We start from the raw sequence: 20,169 nt of genomic DNA, 5'->3' as shown, positions 1-20,169 counted from the left end.
CAGAGTCTTGTAGAGTGGGAAAATTATTGTTTTATTTCTGGAGTGAATCCCCTTTGTTATACATGCCAGTATTCTGTTGGCTTTGCTTGCAGCGGCTTGGCATTGCATACCATTGCTCAGCTTGTTGTCTACAAGGAATCCCAGTTCCTTTTCTATCCTAGATTCCCCAAGAGGTTCTCCCCCTAGTGAGTAACTTGCATTCATATTTTTGGCACCCGAATGCATCACTTTACATTCTTCAACATTAAAACCTCAATTTGCCATGTAGATGCAAACCCCATTTTTTTGTTCATGTCTTTTTGTAAGGTTTCCACATCCTGCGCAGAAGTTATTGCCCTGCTTAGCTTTGTATCATCCGCAAATACTGAGATTGTGCTGGTTATCCCATCCTCTACATTGTTTATGAGTAAATTAAACAGGATTGGTCCCAGGACAGATCCTTGTGGGACCCCTCTTTCCACACCAGACCATTCTGAGTACTCGCCATATATCACCACCCTCTGGACTCGCCCCTGAAGCCAGTTTTAAATCCAGGTACTCACCCTATGGTCCATACCTACGTACCTTAGTTTGTACAGTAAGCGTTTGTGGGGAACGGTGTCAAATGCATTTGCAAAATCCAGATACACCACATCCACAGGCCTTCCTTTATCTAGATGGCAACTCACTTCTTCATAGAAGGTTAATAGATTGGGTCTGGCAAGAATGATTCTTCATGAATCCATGCTGATTAGTGATTACTACTAATGATACAGATTACATTACTTAAATCTTGTATACAGTCCCTTATCATCCCCTCCAATATCTTACAGACTATTGATGTTAGGCTAACCAGCCTGTAATTGCCCTTTTTTAACCACTTAAGCCCCGGAGGATTTGGCTGCTAAAGGACCAGGGGTTTTTTTGCGATTTTTTACTGCGTGACTTTAACGGACAATTGCGCGGTCGTGCGACGCTGTACCTAAACGAATTTGACGTCCTTTTTTTCCCACAAACAGAGCTTTCTTTTGGTGGTATTTGATCACCTGTGCGATTTTTTGATCACGCGCTATAAACAAAAAAAAGAGCGTAAATTTTGCAAAAATAACAATATTTTTCACATTTTTTTATATGAAATTCCCCAAAAAAAAAAGTAAAAATCAAAATTTTTTAACATTTTTCGGCCAATTTGTTTTATGCTACCTATGTTTGGTAAAAAAAATCGCAAAAAGCGTATTTTGATTGGTTTGCGCAAAAGTTATCGCGTTTACTAACAAAGGGAAAGATTTTTGTCATTTTTGGTGTTTTTTTTTTAACGCGTAATGGCGGCGATCTGCGATTTTTTTTTCGGTACTGCGACATTGCGGCGGACAGATCGGACCCTTGACTGACATTTTTGACACTTTTGGGGTTACCAGTGACATTACTGCAGTAATCAGTGCTATACATATGCACTGTTACTGCAAAAATGACACTGGCAGGGAAGGGGTTAACTTTATTGGACAGGGAGGGGTTAAGTGTGTCCTAGGGGCGTGCTTCTAACTGTGTAGGGACATTCCTATTGGTGTAAAAGCAAAGATCCACCGTTCTACATAGTAGAACGGTCAGATCTTCACTTTTACACAGGGAGAACTGACAGGCAGCTTGTTTACACAAGCTGCTCTGTCTTTCTCCCTTCACAGGAGCGATCGCAGTGTGACTGGCGGACATCGAGTCCGCCGGTCACACGCACTGACTTGCCTGTGAACGAGCCGCGGCGGGTGCGCGCCTCGGCGGGCGCGCGCCCGCCCGCGATAGGCTCGCAAGTCAGTGACAGGCGAGTGACGTACCGATACGTCACTCTGCCTGGCCGGGGCTGACCGCCGCAGTATATAGTCGTGCGGCGGTCGGCAACCGGTTAAATATTAGTACCACGTTGGCTTTTCTCCAATCAGCAGGTACCATTCCCATCAGTAGACTGTCCATAAAAATTAGGAACAATGGTCTGGCTATCACCTGGCTGAGTTCCTTAAGGATCCTCGGGTGTAAACCATCTGGTCCCGGTGACCTATTTATGTTACGTTTTTTAAGTCTATTTCTGAGTCTGTCTTATGTTAACCATGAGGGTGCTTCCTAAGATGAGTTATTAACATTAACATTACAGTCTAGGTTATTGAGTCCCCCCATTTCTTTTGTGAAGACTGAGAAGAAGAATTTATTCAGGACCTTCGCCTTCTCTCTGTCCTTTGTAGCCAAATTCCCTTCATCATCCTTTATGGGGCCAATATGCTCTGGCCTTACTTTCTAAGTATTGATATACTTAAAGAATTTTTTTTTTCTTTTTTTACTCTCTTCGGCAATGTGCCTTTCATGTTTTATCTTTGCCACTTTGATTGCACTCTTACATGTCCTATTGCATTCTTTGTAATGTTGGAATGCTGACAATGTTCCCTCAACCACCCAGGGTTTATTTTAGCTTCTTTGATGCTCCTGGTTTCATTTTATTTCAAGCTTTTTGCTTTTTGATTTTTTTGTATGGGGTTGATTTACTAAAGGCAAATAGACAGTGAACTTTGCAAAGTGCAGTTGAGCATTTGCTTCAGAGCTTAGTAAATGAGGGGAAGCTCTGCTGACTTCCATCATCCAATCATTTGCAAGCAAGAATGCTGTTTTTTTTATTTTCCTTGCATGTGATTGGGTATTTTCTGCGAAGTGAAACTTTACCTCATTTAAGCTCTGGAGCAACTGCTATTACAGAGTGCAACTGCACTTGCAAAGTGGACAGTCTATTTCCCTTTACTAAATCAACCCCTTTGCCTTATCTTGGTTTTAATAAACTTTTTATCAGGTAATGCACTAGCCTTTGCTCCCTCTTGTTTTTATTGTGTCATTTAATAGAAAGGTGAACTAACCCATTAAAGAAACACTAGGGGACAGTTTCACCCCAGAGTTGCACAGGATCGTTGCGGTCAGTGTTCCTGTGCGATTTCTGTGTGTTTCTCCACAGTGAATTTGTGTAGCCTATTCATTTGAATGGGATGCCAATCACACGATGCACAAAACATAGCGCATGCACTACTTTTGAAAAATGCAGTGCACCACCACTGCAGTACCATGCAATCTTGTGCCCTTTGCAATCTGCTTTTGGGGTGCCATTAACAAAGGTAGTGTCCAGAACACACACAGAATGTGCCTTTTCTGCAACGCGTTCTGGTGTGAAGCTGCCCTTAACTCTATTCTTTAAGAATAATCCAAATACATCCATTACTTATTAGCCCTGTAATCTTTTCTTCATTAACCTGTTGCTGACCGCCCCATGTACACTTACTGTGGGGCGGCTCCTCTGCACAGAATCACGTACCTGTACGTGGTTCTGCACTTCTGGGTCTGGAGCACGCCGCCAGAGACCTGCCCCCACTGTGCTGGACACAGCAGGAGCCAATCAGCAGGTCCGGCGGGCTCAATGACTGCTGACGCTCAGCAATCGTTCAGGAGACCGGCAGAACGGCGGTCTGCCTATGTAACAAGGGAAGGCATGGATCCTGTTTTTCTACAAAGCAGGAACACGGATCGCTGTCTTCCCATAGTAAAAGCACCTCCCCCACACAGTTAGCAAGCACTCCCCAGGAACATATTTAACCCTTTGATCGCCCCTGACGTTAGCCCCTTCTCTGCCAGTGTCATTAGTACAGTGACAGTGCATATTTTTAGCAGTGATCACTGTAATAATGTCACTGGTCCCCAAAAAGTGTCCAATTTGTCCGCAGCAATTTTGCAGTCCCACTATAAGACGCTGATCGCCGCCATTACTAGTAAAAAAATTAAAAAAATAAAAATTATATATATCTATCTCATAGTAAGTAGGAATACAATGCGCACATAAATGTGTGTACTTTGTTATGTTTTTTGTATGTGTACAATAAAACATTTTGATAGATTTTTTATCTACTGGTACTGTTAAAGTCCTTTATTAGCTGTAGGGTCCTTTTGTGCAATTTTTCTGATAGGAGGGGGTACCGGACATATCTGTCCAAATGTTAGAGGGTCCTTTTTAGGCCCTCCTCCCACCCCCTCTTTTTTCCCAGATCAGCAGGTCATGGCCAAAATCATTGGGCAGGGCCTGCTGACAAAATCACGCTGTAGCCAGTGACAACGCATGCGCGCACCCCGAACCTGGAAGAAGCTGGATGTACTGTGGGTGGGCGGCAAGCAGTTAAACAGGCAGAATAAGTTCAATAGATAGAACCAACCTTGCTGGTATGTTGCATCTGGATCCATCCACCATAGCCGTATTTCTGAAGAGATAAAGAAAGAAGGTACATTGATGACATTGATGTACAATTCTATAGAGTAGATCATCCAAAATTTGGTTGTATTAGTCTTTGATCTGATCAGTCAATGTATGTGCATTTCCCGGCTATTTCTATGGACTACAAAACACCCCCCCTTGTTTTGTAGAAGAGAAGGAGGTGTTATCTAGTCCAATGCAGGCCAGTATATAGATGTCATAAATTTGAGGTTTTCTTTAAATACTTCCAGTCCGGCCTTTTCTGTCACTTTTTGTTCACATGTAACAATCAGTATCAGTATTTTTTGCTAGAAAGTTACTTAGAACACCCAAAACATTATATATATTTTTTAAAGCAGAGGCCCTAGAGAATATATTGATGGATTTTGCAATTTTTATGTCACATGGTATTTGTGAAGCGGTGTTTCAAACGCAATTTGTTGGGAAAAAATACACATTTTTTGAATTGTAATTCTAAAAAGACACATCACACAACCCTATTTTTTTGTAAAATATAAAAGATGATGTTATGCTAAGTGAATAGATACCAAACGTGTCACGCTTTAAAATTGTGCACGCCCTTGCAATCTTGCTGTGCACAGTTTCTCCATGCCCGACAAATGGCGTAAATTTTAGTATCCATAGGCGACGCTTTTAAAACCTTTACAGGTTACCACTTTAGATTTACAGAGGAGGTCTAGTGCTAGAATTACTGCCCATGATCTGACATTTGCGGTGAAACCTCGCTGTTTGTGTGTGTGCGGGGCGAAAGTGTGTATTCACTTTTGTGCCCAAGCACATTAGGACGGGGGCACTTTACATTTTTAAAAAATATTAAAAATTATTAAAAAAAATTATTAAAATTATTATAAATATTATTTTTATATTTACACTGTTGCTTTTTTCTTTTTTTTTTTGTTTAGCACTTATATTGCTGTCACAAGGAATATAAACATCTTTGTGGCATGGACAGGTACTTGGCATAGGTAACAGGCATGTGACAATACCTCTAAAAAAATGCTGCGCAATAAATGTAATAAAATAATACAATATATCTCACATATATAAATAGAACAGTGAAAAAATTATCAACTGTGTTATATAATATATCCGTGCTCAAAAGTCCATAATGTATAGTAAAGAAAAGTCCAAATAAATATAAAGTGCTGCCACAATAAATAAACTCTACAAAAGGGACAATAGTGCTGTAAACATGCAAATTAGAGCCACAGATGGATGCTCCAAAGTGACGATTTGCTTCAACAGGTGCCTCAGTGAAAATTGCACCCCAAATGTGTACCCCCTTATGGTTGGGTTCTCACCTCAATGCATGTGACCTTGCGGTTAAGCTCGGCCATAAAACATTAAATGCCTTCCTAGGCTAGGATCAGATATTTTCAATTCTCCCGAGGTGGGGATCCTCTACAAGGGATAACTTTCTCTGGTGTACAGTGGTAGTGATGTACATAAAAAGGAAAAGAACTCAATAGTGCTGGAATCTTTCTTAAAATGTATTAAAAAAAAGCCATAAACTACTCACACGTTGAGGGTGCTGTAAGTGCACCAATCTGTAAATAGCAATCCAGCATAAATAGTATGTATCGTGGTGGTATAGTGAGGTAACTGTCAGCCTAATCCGCTGCATCCGGATAAGAAGACAAGGCGCCTCTAATCCGCTGCATCCACCTGCCGTAGCTCGGTGAGTGCAGTGTTCCGTTCGTACCCCTCCCCTACGCGTGACGACACAGGGACTTCGTGTCTTCCTCAGGGGGATATGACAGGTACTGTAACGGGTACTCTTTATGGAGAGATTTGGGGTCTATAAGAACCCAAATCCCTCCTCTGTACCAAAGGCATTAAAAAAATGCTAAAATTGTGTTTCTGAATTCTTTTGATTTTCAAAAAATGGTGATGATGGTTTCCAAGTAAACCGGAAATGATGTCATGTCATTGTTTCTGGGTTACTATTACGAACAGCCGATCAAAGCCAGTCCCAGCTTTGTTCGGCTGTCTAGCCCGTTGGCAGACGTGCCGGCTGGTCGCTTGGGTCTCTCGGTGGGATGGGAAAGCCAGAGAGAGCCGCGGAAGGGGGCAGGAGAGGGGTAATCCCCTCCCGCTGCTTATAATAGCAATTGAGCGGCTGGTGAGCCACTCAGTTTGCTGTTGGCAGAACGCTGGCTCTTAACAATGGCTGCAGCTGCAGGAATCATCCCAGTATAACCACTGAAAGTCCAGAGACGTATAGGAAGTGGATAACCACTTGCCACAAAAATCACATACCTGTACGTCATTCTGCTTCATGTGGTTTTACCGGAGTGATGAGTGCAGCTGCAGTACCGTTTTTTAGAGCTGACGGTCAGCTTTTATATGATAACAACTGATGCGGCTAAGCAGCCACTTGGCTGTTATTACAAGCAGCGGGAGGGGAGGTCCCCCCCTCTCCCTCCGCCTTCTGCCCGGGTCTCCTGTCCCACCGGGAGACCCGAGCGACCAGCCGGTATATCCACCGGCTGGCTGGAAACCCAAACAAAGCCGGAATCGACTTTGGCCGGGTCTCAGATCTAGTAACCCAGAAGCAACGTCACAACGTCACTTCCGGTTTACTGGAGCCATAAAGGCGTCAGACTTTAAAAAAATATCAGTATTCAAAACAGCCAAACCTGGCATTTTGAACGCCTTCAGGTGCAAAGGAGGGATTTGGGGTCTTATGGACCCCAGATCCCTAAAAAAAAAAAAATATCTGACACCTGACTATTGATGTCACAAGGGATGTTTACATTCCTTGTGACAACAACAAAAGTGATAAAAAAAAATTAAAATAAAATTTTATTAAAATAAAATAAATAATAAAAAAAATTAAAGTGCCCCATCCCTCTGAGCTCGCGGGCAGGAACAAATGCATACATAAGTTGCGCCCGCAAATGTGAACAGTGTTCATACCCCACATGTGCGTTATCACTGCAATCGTTAGAGCGAGAGCAATAATTCTAGCACTAGACCTCCTCTGTAACTCTAAACTGGTAATTTATTTATTTATTTTATTTATTTTTTATAAATTCAGTGTTTATTAGGAAAGGGAAAAAACAAGGCAAACAGAATAGGCAATTTTTAAAACGTCGCCTATAGAGATTTTTAAGTACCGTCATTTGTCGCCATTCCACCTGTGTGCAAAATTTGAAAGCATGACATGTTAGGTATCTATTTACTCGGAGTAACATCATCTTTAATATTATATGAAAAAATTGGGCTAACTTTACTGTTTTGTTTTTTCAAATTCCGTGAAGTGTATTTTTTCCAAAAAAAATGCGTTTCAAAGACCGCTGTGCAAATATTGCGTGACATAAAATATTGCAACGACCGCCATTTTTTTTCTCCAGAGTCTTTGCTACAATATATATACATATATATATATATCTATATATAATGTTTGGGGGTTCTAAGTAATTTTCTAGCAAAAAATACTGATTTTAACTTGTAAACAACAAATGGCAGAAATAGGCCTGGTCATTAGTGGTTTAAGTATAACTACTTTAAGGCTCGGTTCACACTGGAGCGACCTGTCAGGCGAATTAGTCCCATGATAAGTCACGCCCCCAGAACGTTACTCACCTTCCCTGCGATCCCCCGCCATCCTCCCCGCCATCCTCTGGCAATCCTCACACTCTCTCCCCGCTCTGTGCACGCCGATGCCGGCACTTGCCTTCCGGTTCCCTCCCTGCGAGCGTTGCGACGCAGGGGGGTGGATCCGGCGGCAAACTGAAAATTGTAAATAGACCAAATGAGATGATACAAAGCTGTGATCCTAACAGATTGCACTGTATCATGCCATTTCACCGCAGGATTACACCTGGTGACTTTTCCAGTGCCCTACCTGTGCTTTTCCAGTTCTTTGTGCCTGGAAAATAGAGAACGACCATGGCGTCCAAAAAGCGTTCTTTTTGCGCAAAAGTGCTTTTAGACTAACTGGAAAACAGCGACAGCGAAACTGAGTTACTTGAAGAACTGAGCGATAGCGATTAGTGGGAAAATTCGTCATCAGGTATGGAAAGTGACGACAGCGACGATTCTGATGTCTTTTTCTGGCACATAGCTTGTGGAATTTGGGAAGTATATCAAATGATTCTTCAGAATTTCCAACGGAGCGATGTGCCAGAAAGAGACATCAGAATAGTGCGGGAGGACAGTGGGAGGATGGCGGAAGGACGGCGGGAGGATGGCGGGAGGATGGGGAGAGGATGGCGGGAGGACAGCGGGAGGACGGCGGGAGGACGGCGGGAGGATGGCGGGAGGATGGCGGAAGGACGGCCGGAGGATGGCGGAAGGAAGGCGGGAGGATGGCGGGAGGATGGGGAGGGGATGGTGGGAGGACAGCGGGAGGCTGGTGGGAGGATGGTGGAAGGACGGCGGGAGGATGGCGGGAGGATGGCGGGAGGACGGCGGGAGGATGGCGGAAGGACGGCGGGAGGATGGCGGGAGGACGGCGGGGGATCGCAGGGGGAGGTGAGTTTTAAAACATAAAACAACAGATTTACATGCAAAACAATGTACCGCTTTTAGCACAGAAATCTGGACATAATCAGACCGCCAGGGAGGTTTATTTGCAGGGATTTCCTCTCACTTCCTGTCTGGGTATGGGACAGGAAGTGAAGGGAAATCTCTGCAACGGGACACAGATAGTGAACAAAAAAAAAACCTAAAAGGGGTTATAACCCTCCTTTACTTTATCCAAAATGAAAAAAAAAAAGTTTTGCCTATAGTTCTACTTTAATATTGCTCTAATCATTCTTCAAAACCACGTTCTCATTTCCCACTGCTGATTACTCAGAATCAGTAGCATGAACGATAAACGAGATATCAGTCTGCTCTTCCTGCGTTCCTTGATAGATGAACTGTGTGTCTCAGCCAGGAATGAGTTATTCATTGCCATATCAGGGGAAGTCTGCAGATCCCTCAATGTAGAGTAGATGATTCAGTGGATGAAGGTCACCTTTCTCCCTTCATGAATAATTTAGCAGCAGAGATGGGCTGGGAGGTGGAAGATCTCCCTGCTGAAGGCTGTGTCCTGGTCTATTGATCTAAGACAGGGTGATCCCATTCATGCCCACAGGAGAAAATTGATCATTGTATGAAATGGTGATACGAGCAACGCCGTCCCTGCTAAATACGGTGGAAAATTTTATGTGTTATTTACAGCAAATTCGGGAAAACAAGAACTTTCTTTCCTAGCAAAGCCAATGTCGTTACAAGAGATATAAACCCGAAACTGCATAGCATTTAGTTTGCTACTAAAGCACCATGTCATGTATCACAAACAATTGTCATTTTTACTCATAAAGTGCTATGTTCAACTTTTTGTAACCACTTGACCTCCAGAAGATTTACCCCCCTTCATGACCAGGCTGGTTTTTGTGATACGGTACTGGGTTACTTTAACTTTTATGGGATAAGTTTTAGAGCAGAAGTAAAAAATATATATTTTTTTCAAAATTGTCGGTCTTTTTTGTTGCTAGCGCAGAGGCTTAACTAGAACCTTCAGGGCCCCGGTGCAAGAAACCATGAAGGGCCCCCCCACCCCCCGGAACCCTGGCCGGGCCCTTTCCTTCATGCCTAGGGCTCTTCCCACTGACCCTGGGGCCCTTTACTCTCGTTGTGAGGTCCTTTAAAAGGTTCTGCAGTGGGACCTTTTCACAAGTTCTGCAGTGAGCCCCCTTCCTGCCATCTTGGGGCCTCCCCACGGGGGTGGAATGCCAGGGCCCGGTCGCAAGTGTGACCTTTGCGATCCTGGAAGTTCACCCACTGGTGTCAGTAGTTTTTATTTTTTTGTATTTTAATTGTATTATTTGGCTGGGGGGAGGGGACCAGGGGAGCACACAGGGGCCCAGAGACAGCAGAACACAAGTGAACAGGATAGGAGGACCGGCAGGGGCAGCATACAGAGGAACCAATCTCCTCCATTTTCCTCTGCAGCTACAGGAGAAAAAAGGAGGACAGTAATTTCTCTACATGCTGCCCCCGCCACCCATCCTATTCAGGTGTACAGGGGAGCCACACAGGCCCCCTGGAGCATGGAGCTCGGTTGCAATTGCACCCCATGCAACCCCTGTAATTACGCCCCTGTGATAGCGCAAATAATTAAAAACTGCAGAGGTAATCAAATATCACCAAAAAAAACTGCAGAGGTGATCAAATACCATAAAAAAAGCTCTACTTGTGGGAAAAAAAGAACATCAATTTTATTTGGGTACAGCGTCGCATGACCGCGCAATTATCCCTTAAAGTAACGCAGTGCCCTATAGCAAAAAATGGCCAGGTCATTAAGGGGGTAAAACCTTCTGGTCCAGAAGTGGTTAATGAAAGTTAAGCTTTAAAAACTGTTAAGAACCTTTGAAATTACTTTATAGTGGTTCTAAAGCTTAAACATTTTTTGCCTTAATGCATTGATGCATTAGTTAAAAAAACCTTAATGCACTGAGGTATAAAAATATTTAGGCATCAGCACCCCCCCCCCCCTTTTACTTACCTGAGCCCTCATTCGATCCAGCAATGTGCATGTCTGAAGCTCTTCCCTCCCCTCAATTCTGGGTCTCGCTGGCATTGCTGGGGTACCAGGAGTCATTGGCTCCCAATGCTGTCAATCAAAGCCAGTGATGAGGGAGAGGGGGGCTGGACCGAGTCCCGCTGACTGTGTCAATGGACACAGCAGCAGGGCAACAGGCAAGCAGCTTCCAATGGAGCACTGTAGAGAGAGGAGGGGCCAGGAGTGCCAGCGGGGGGACTGGAGTGGAGGAGGTTTACGGCTGCTCTGTGCAATTCCATTACACAGAGCAAGTAAGTATAGACATGTTTATTTATTTATTTTCCTTTACAATCACTTTAACATGTTAAAGTGCAGCTTTACCCCCATTCACTAAAATTCACATCAGGATGCAGCTCCCTCCGCTGATGTGAAATCATCTAACAGTAATTTCTTTAAAAAATGATTTATTCTTTTACTTACCTAAGAAAGGTTTCCCACATCCTGGTCCTTCTTAGGCACTGGTGACGTAGCCCTGGCCTCACAGATGCCCCCTGGGAAGGCGTCATCACCAAGACCATCCAGAGAGATCTTGTTTCTTAACAATGAGGTCTCATGAAATCTCAGGGAAATAAAAAGACAGAATCCTGCACCCCTTTACACCTTCAGTGCATGGCTTCTTGTTTCTGCTCTACTGGCCCACCAGTGACATCAATGCGCCTCACCTTACATAGTTACATAGTTAGTGAGGTTGAAAAAAGACACAAGTCCATCCAGTTCAACCCATGATGCGTGTGTGTGTTTGCTTTTAACCGTACATTGTGTACCCCTGTATGTTGTGGTCTTTAAGGTGTACATCTAATAGTTTTTTGAAACTATCTATGCTCCCCGCTGATACGACTGCTTGTGGAAGAGAATTCCACATCCTTACCGCTCTTACAGTGAAGAACCCCTTACGCACTTTAAGGTTAAACCGCCTTTCCTCAAGTTTTAGTGAGTGGCCACGTGTCTTATTGTATTCCCTTTCTCTGAATAGTTTGTTCCTTATGCTAGGGTCGCCAGTACAGTATTTGTACATTGATATCATATCCCCCCTCAATCGTCTCTTCTCCAGAGAGAATAGGTTCAGTGCTTGTAGTCTTTCCTCATAGCCGATGTCCTCCATTCCCCTAATTATTTTTGTTGCCCTCCTCTGGACTTTCTCCAGTTCCAGCACATCCTTCCTGCGGACCGGTGCCCAGAACTGGACAGCATACTCCAGATGTGGCCGGACCAGAGTCTTGTAGAGCGGGAGAATAATCTCTTTATTTCTGGAGTGAATCCCCCTTTTTATACATCCCAGTATTCTGTTGGCTTTGCTTGCGGCGGCTTGGCATTGCATGCCACTGCCAAGCCTGTTGTCTACCAGTACCCCCAAGTCCTTTTCCATCCTAGACTCACCCAGAGGTTCACCCCCTAGTGAATAGCTTGCTTTCTGGTTTCTGGCACCCAAGTGCATTACTTTACATTTTTCTACATTAAACCTCATCTGCCATGTGGTTGCCCACCCCGTTATTTTGTTCAGGTCTGCTTGCAAGATTTCCACATCCTGCATAGAAGATATTGGCATGCCTAATTTAGTATCATCTGCAAATACTGAGATTGTACTAGATATCCCCTCCTCTAGATCATTTATGAATAAATTAAACAGGATTGGTCCCAGGACAGAACCCTGGGGGACCCCACTTTCCACACCCGCCCAATCCGAGTACTCCCCATTAATCACCACCCTCTGGACTCTCCCCTGGAGCCAGGTCTCTATCCAGGTACTCACCTTATGATCCATACCTACCTTCCTTAGTTTGTACAGTAAGCGTTTGTGAGGAACGGTGTCAAAGGCCTTTGCGAAGTCCAGATACACCACATCCACAGGCTTACCTTTATCTAGGTGGCAGCTCACTTCATCGTAGAAGGTTAACAGATTGGTTTGGCACGAACGATTTTTCATGAATCCATGCTGATTTCTACTTATAATACCATTTTCATTACTAAAGTCTTGTATGTGGTCCCTTATCATCCCCTCCAAAATTTTGCAGACTACTGATGTTAGGCTGACCGGCCTATAGTTACCCGGGATATATCTCGGCCCCTTTTTAAATATTGGTACCACGTTGGCTTTTTTCCAATCAGCTGGCACCATACCCGTCTGTAAACTATCCTTAAAGATCAAGAATAATGGTCTGGCAATCACCTGGCTGAGCTCATTAAGAACCCTCGGGTGCAAGCCATCCGGTCCCGGGGATTTATTTATGTTAAGTTTCTCTAGTTTAGCTCTAAGTCTATCCTCTGTTAGCCATGGCGGCACTTCCTGAGGTGTATTATTTAGTTCGGCCTTACAAGCGGGTTTCGTGTAGCCCCCCGATTCCTTTGTGAAGACTGAAGAAAAGAAATTATTTAACACTTCCGCCTTTTCTCTGTCCTCAGTGGCCATATTTCCTTTATCATCTTTTATGGGGCCAATGTGTTCTGGCCTCACTTTCCTACTGTTTATATACTTAAAGAACTTCTTGGGGTTCTTTTTACTCTCCTCCGTTATATGTCTCTCGTGTTCTATTTTAGCCGCCCTGATTTCATCTTTACATTTCTTATTACACTCTTTGTAGTGCTTAACTGCTGCCAATGACCCCTCAGTCTTGTATTTTTTGAAGGCCTTTTCTTTAGCTCTAATATACATTTTAATGTTGGAGTTTAGCCACCCAGGGTTTAATTTTGCTCTTTTAAATTTATTTCCCTGTGGAATGCACTGGCCCACCCCCTTGTTAAGTATGCTCTTGAAGCACTCCCAGCACTTGCTCATCACTTGTAATAAACTACTCCACTGAAATAAATTATCCAACTTCCGATGAGATCTGGCAGGACCAGGGGGGGTCATATCTTGCAAAAAAGTCAGGAAACTCTTTTTTGGTATGGCCCATCTGAAGTGTATGACAATGTCATTGGTGGGCTGGCAGAGTAGAATTATGAAGTCAGATGCCTATGACGTGTATTTTTTCCATAGAGGTGTGGGTTTGCAACTGGTGGGGGACAAACAGCACTCAGACTGAGGAAAATGCCTGAAGAGGAGGCAGGTAAGTACTGCTGACTGCGGGGCAAGGGGGGCGAGGGCGGCAGGAGGGGAAGCTGCCATGGGCACTGTAGTATCATGTGAGGTGTGGGGGCACCAAAAGGAAATTGGGGGAAGGGAATTTGTGTTAAGTGGGGGAATTTGGGGGGCAACAGGGGGTAATAATTGTTCAAGGAGGGGAAATTGGGGGGGGGGTGATAGGAAAGATGATTTAGGGAGATTTATGTTGAGAGGGGGGGATGGGGGAAGAGGATTGGTTCTAGAAGAGGCGATATGGTAGAGGGGGGAGGGTATTTGTACTAGGAGGGGATTTTTTTGTGTGTGTGTGTGTGTGTGTGTGTGGGGGGGGGGGGGGGTTGTGTTCAGTAGGGATGATTGGAGGGCATCTGAGCTAGGAGGTGAAAATTAGGGGTGGGGGGAATTTGTCCTGGGAGGATTTGGGGAAAGAGAGGATGTGTGCTGGGAGGGGGATTTATGCTGGGAGGGTTTGGGGAAAGAGAGGATGTGCGCTGGGAGGGGAATGGGGGGAGATTTGTGCTGGGAGTAGGGGGAACTTGTGCTTAGGGGGTAAGCATGCAAATTTGTGCTCATTTTTTTTTCGTGGAGGGGGGGATTTTTGGTAACACACAATACTCATATATCTTGGGGGGGGGGGGGGTTGCCCTGGGCTCTGAATGACCTTGTGCCACATATATTGTCAGGTTTATTAAGGCTCCAATCCCACCTATGCATGTATGATGGTGTGTGCGCATATTTCTGCAGTTTAACAGATCACATTTAGGGCATTCCATTGGAAAAGTTTAGCTTTTTTTACTTTTTTTGGGTTCTTTATTATAATTTGTTTTGGCACATGTGAAAACACATGCATTAGCATGGAGGAATTAATGGCAGCGGCACACATCTGCAAAAAGGGGGATGCATTTATTTATTTATTTATTTTTTTCAAATATAAATGTTATTGAAGCAGGGAAGAAGAGAAATCCAAAACAGCTTTTAAGCTTTTGTAAGGTTGGCTTTACATCTACACCTATTGCCGTACCTACACGCCGTTCTTCTGTCGGAGAAGTGCCTAGGCGCACCTTTTGTGTGCTGTTGGTGGGGAGTCGTAGCTTTCCTGGAAATGTGATCACTCAGCAGAGTTTTATTGAGTCAGCAGAGAAAATTGTCAGATAAGAGATGGCAGAAGTGAAAGTCCCTTCTGTCATCCGAGGTCAGGCGGGAGCTGTGCATGTACATAGAACGTGGATTTCAATCCTGTCCAGAAGGAGGCGGTAACACTTCGATCTGGCTCACATTAACTGAAATCATTCAGGTCATTTCCATTTGCTCCAATTCATTGTCTGTAATAGTAGATGTAGATATAGAGGCAGCCGCACACTTTGTCCCAACACACATTACATGCGGTGCTATGATGCCTATATATACATTTTCTTCCATTGTGAATGGCACCCCATTGCAGGGCACATGCATTACAGCTAGACATGTGCAGAACGAAAAAATGTGTTTTGTTTTTTCGTTTGGGATAGATTTGTCATGTTATGCCCCGTACACACGTGCAGATTATCTGAAGACTTTTGTCTGCAGACTTACCAAAACCATATAATATGAGGTCAAACCTAAACACTTTCAATTTGTATGCAATCCGGCAGGCCCTTGCACTACATAGAAAAGGTAAATCTGAAGACAAAAGTCTTCAGATAATCTGCACGTGTGTACAGGGCATTACTAATTTTGTAGTAATGCTTTGCCCCGCGACTTCACAGGTCGCCCCAGCAAGTCGTGTCGCCCCTGTCTGAATGGGCTCTAAATTTCCTTTCGTTTTTTGTTAAAGTTCTTTTCCTTTATTCACTTTCAGAATGATTAGAATTCGGATCGGTCGAAAAACAATCGACCGATTCAAATTATGTGTGAAGAAATAGCTGGTTGTTAAAGCGGTGTTCCAGCCTCCCCCTTCCAAAAATTTAAAGTCAGCAGCTACACATACTGTACACATACCGTAGCTGCTGACTTTTAATATTAGGACACTTACCTGTACTGGAGTCCAGCGATGTTGGCACCGCAGCCGATGTTTCCATCGGTTGTCGGATGCTGCCGCCGCCATTGCCAGTAAGAGAACCCGGCAATGAAGCCTTGCGGCTTCACTGGTGGGTCTCTACTGCGCATGCGCGAAGTGCGCTGCGCATTCAGATTGGCTCGATGGCGGGGGAAGGAGGAGGGGGCCAAACTTCCGAGGGACAGCGCAGCGGCGCCATCTCCCAGAAGTGTCCAAAACAGGTACCCTTTCCCCCCTCCCCCCTGAAAGGTGCCAAATGTGGCACCAGGGGGGGGGGGGGGGAGTAAGCAAATGAGTAGAAGTTCCTCTTTTGGGTGGAACTCTGCTTCAAGCAGCGGGCCGGGAAGCTGGCCGCCCGCCCGCGTCCTCTGCAACCATGAGTCATCATATATCAGCAGGCTCCTCAACTGACAGATGAATGTAAAGAAAAGAATGCCGGCATTGCCCATTGTTATTGGGGACAAGGACCTTTTCAGCGGGGTCCTATCGGAACATAGTACCCTTTCTGCCTGCAGTACATTTACCATTCTGCCTGTGATTCGTATGTGAACGGAGCCTTAAGCCCCGTACACACGTACCGATCGTCGGCCGAACTATCGGCCGTCTTTTGTCCAGGGCTGTCGGTGTCTGTTGAAAAGTGCAAAAGACTGCACAAGAATTTTGTCTGCCGACTACAGCCGACTGCAGAAGTGATGTCATGTGATGGTTAACTTTCCGTGTGTTTTTTCTTTTCTGAGCATGCCCAGTCTTGCAAATCTGCTGTCTGTCGGCCGAATTCTGTACTGACTGGCGAACAATCGGCCGCTCTGGTGTCGGCATACAAAAATTTTAATGCTTGCACGACAGATTCTTTTCGGCCGAATGTGCGCTGTCGGCTGTCGGAGGCATCATATTAACAAGCCTACAATTGGCAGATCGGTCGTCGGCCAAAGCTTTTCGGCCGACGATCGGTACGTGTGTACGGGGCTTAAGGGGTGAAATTCTGCTTTAGGGCTCATGCACACTGCATCTCAAAGAAGCTCAAAGAAGCGGCTCCTACAGGCCTTTGAGCTTTTTTGAGCTCCCATTTTTTTCTGCCTGGAAACTCCCCTCCATGTTAGCCAATGTGTCCATGCACACTACGGCTTTTTCAGGAGTGCACGCCTAGGCATATGCTTTTACAGGCTGAAAAAAACCCACCAAATTCGTGTTTTCAAGCAGAAAAAAAACGCCTAAGTGCCTAAAAACGCTCAAAAAAGTGTGATAGAGCATGAAAAAGCGCAAAAAAGCTTAAAAATACACAAAAAAATAGGAAAAATTAGCTGTGGGTAGGGTATGTGTAAAAAAAAAAAAAAAAAATGCTTATGCTCAAAAAAGCAATAAAATCAATAAAAACGTGCAAAAGAGCACAAAAAAAGTTTCTTCAAGCTTTAAGGCAGAGAAATAAAAGCTCAAATGACTGTAAAAGCAGCTTTTTTTTTTTTTGAGCTGCAGTGTGCATGAACCCTTAGAGCCGGTTCACACATATGCGATGACAGACATCACATGTAATTTGCAGCGCACTGCTCTGCATATCACATGCAGATTGTATGACTAAATTTGCATCGCATTCGGACCAAAGTCGTGCAGGACCCTTTTTTTGGGTCCACACCTATGCGATCAGATTCATGTCCGAACTGACAGGTCGCACTGCAATATGCCATAAACTTGGCAGTGTGAACTAAGTGCGATGTGGGAACCCGCAGTGGATTCGCTGGCTTCCCGCATCGCACCAATGTGAACCAGGACTCAATGTCAAAAAGAATGCGATTACCTACAAAACACAGTGATGGAAATATGGTACAGCAAGAATTTAACCACTTGCCGACCGCCGCACGACTATTTACTGCGGCAGTCAGCCCTGCACAGGCAAAGTGACGTAGTACTATGTCGCTCTCCTGCGAGCCTCTAGGGGGCGAGCGTGCGCCGCCTGAGGCGCGCTCCCGCCCCCGCTCGTTCACGGACATTCCACCGCGAGTGACCGGTGGCACCGATGTCCGCCGGTCACTCGCGATCTCCCGGTGGAGAGGGAGAAAGGCAGTGGCTGATGTAAACAAAGCCGTCTGTCATTCTCCCTGATGTAACTGCAGAGATCATACGATCCTGCTATGTAGGATCTTATGTCTCTGTGGTTACATGAAAAGCCACACCCCTTTACAGTTAGAAGCACGCCCCTAGGGACACATTTAACCCCTGCATCTCTAATAAAGTTAACCCCTTCCCTGCCAGTGTCATTTTTACAGTAACAGTGCATATGTATAGCACTGATTACTGCAGTAATGTCACTGGTACCCCCAAAAGTGTCAAAAATGTCAGTCAAGGGTCCGATCTGTCCGCCGTAATGTTGCAGTCCACAAAAAAAAATTGCAGATTACTCGTTAAAAAAAAAAACAATAAAAATGACAAAAATCTTTCCCTTAGTTAGTAAACGCAATAACTTTTGTGCAAACCAATCAAAATACGCTTATTGCGATTTTTTTTTTACCAAACATTGTTAGCAGAAAACAAATTGGCCTAAAATGTTAAAAAATTTAGATTTTTACATTTTTTTGGGGGAATTTCATATAAAAAAATTTGAAAAATATTGTTATTTTTTCAAAATCGTCGCTCTTTTTTTGTTTATAGCGCAAAAAGTAAAAATTGCACAGGTGATCAAATACCACCAAAAGAAAGCTCTGTTTGTGGGAAAAAAAGGACATCAAATTAATTTTGGCACAGCGTCGCACGACCGCGCAATCATCCATTAAAGTCACGCAGTGCCGAATCGCAAAATAGGGCCTGGTCAGGAAGGGGGTAAAATCTTCCGGGGCTTAAGTGGTTAAAAATATGAATGTCAACATCAAAATTGTTTGTGGGCAAACGTTATAATAACTCAAAGTATATGCTTAGTGAAGATGCACTGTATATCAGCGAGTCTAGGTGCAGAATACGGCTAATCTCTATAGAACGTGGTATTGTTACCTGTTTGAGATCCGGCCATTCTCGGGGAAGTATATGGCTGTGAATATCAATTTTCATTATCTATGGAGACCAGCCAGCTACTGTATGACAAAATAGTGTCCCTCCGGGTCCAGCACAGTATGGATAGGATATGTTACTTTGTAGCAGAGCAGTTACACACCCCTTGACAGGAACCAATAGGGACACAAGCCAGCTAGAGAACTGTAACTGTCCAGGACCAGGATCAAAGGGCAAATTAATGCTAACTAGCGTAGAAAGTATTGGAACGCCAAACCTCAGATTGATTAAAGTGAAGGATATGGCTTCTACACAGCTTGTGGAAATATCAAAAGATATACAGTAAACCCCCCCTCCATCGTGGGGGTTACGTTCCGGACCCACCCGCAAAAAGTGAAAATCCTCAAAATAGAAAAACCCTATTAAAATACACTGAAGGCATGTTTTGTTTACTGTCACAGTAATTTTAAAAGCATTTTAACCACTTTACCACCGGAGGATTTTCCTGCTTTACGTCCAGGCCACTTTTTGCGACTTTAACTGACAATTGCGCGGTCATGCAATGCCGTACCCAAACGAAATTTGCGTCTTTTTTCCCCTCACAAACAGAGCTTTCTTTTGGTAGTATTTGATCAGCTCTGCGCTTTTCATTTTTTGCGATATTAATAAAAAAAGATCTAAAATTTTGCGAAAAAATTGACATTTTCTACTTTGACAGTTAAAAAATATCCAATATATTAAATTTTTGTCAAATATTTAGGCCAAAATGTACTTAGCTACATGTCTTTGACAAAAAAATCCTCAATGAGCGCATTTTTAACCGCTTTAAGACCGGAAGATTTTACCCCATTCCTGACCAGGCTATATTTTGCGATCCGGCACTGCGTTACTTTAATGGACAATTGCGCGGTTGTGCGAATTAAATTTATGTCCTTTTTTTCCCCACAAATAGAACTTTCTTTTGGGGGTATTTGATCACCTGTGCCATTTTTAATTTTTGAAAAAAAGAGCAACAATTTTGAAAAAAAAAAAACAATATTTTTTACATTCTGATATCCAGTGCCTTGCGAAAGTATTCGGCCCCCTTGAACTTTGCGACCTTTTGCCACATTTCAGGCTTCAAACATAAATATATAAAACTGTAATTTTTTGTGAAGACTCAACTAATACAGGACCATTCTGGAAGAAAACCTGATGGAGTCTGCAAAAGACCTGAGACTGGGAAGGAGATTTGTCTTCCAACAAGACAATGATCCAAAACATAAAGCAAAATCTAC

The 20,169-nt window shown here is 43.9% G+C and overlaps 1 protein-coding gene across 2 annotated transcripts in view; it reads right to left on the bottom strand.

Annotated features, from left to right (window-relative positions):
• Positions 1-19,069, bottom strand: part of ACMSD (aminocarboxymuconate semialdehyde decarboxylase) — a 73,982-nt gene extending 54,913 nt beyond the window's left edge. For both annotated transcript variants that reach the window (XM_082260948.1, XM_082260949.1), the window contains exons 1-2: positions 18,896-19,069; positions 4,209-4,253 (exon numbers count right to left, since the gene is read on the bottom strand). In XM_082260948.1, the coding sequence (XP_082117074.1) occupies positions 4,209-4,253; positions 18,896-18,952 (102 nt within the window). In that variant the 5' untranslated portion in view covers positions 18,953-19,069. The remainder of the gene's footprint in view (positions 1-4,208; positions 4,254-18,895) is intronic.
• Positions 19,070-20,169: the final 1,100 nt, after the last annotated feature.

The sequence above is a fragment of the Pelophylax lessonae genome, assembly GCF_965119305.1.
Source record: "Pelophylax lessonae genome assembly, chromosome: 6".
Taxonomy (NCBI): Eukaryota; Metazoa; Chordata; class Amphibia; order Anura; family Ranidae; genus Pelophylax; species Pelophylax lessonae.
This window is presented reverse-complemented; position numbering and strand designations above follow the sequence as displayed.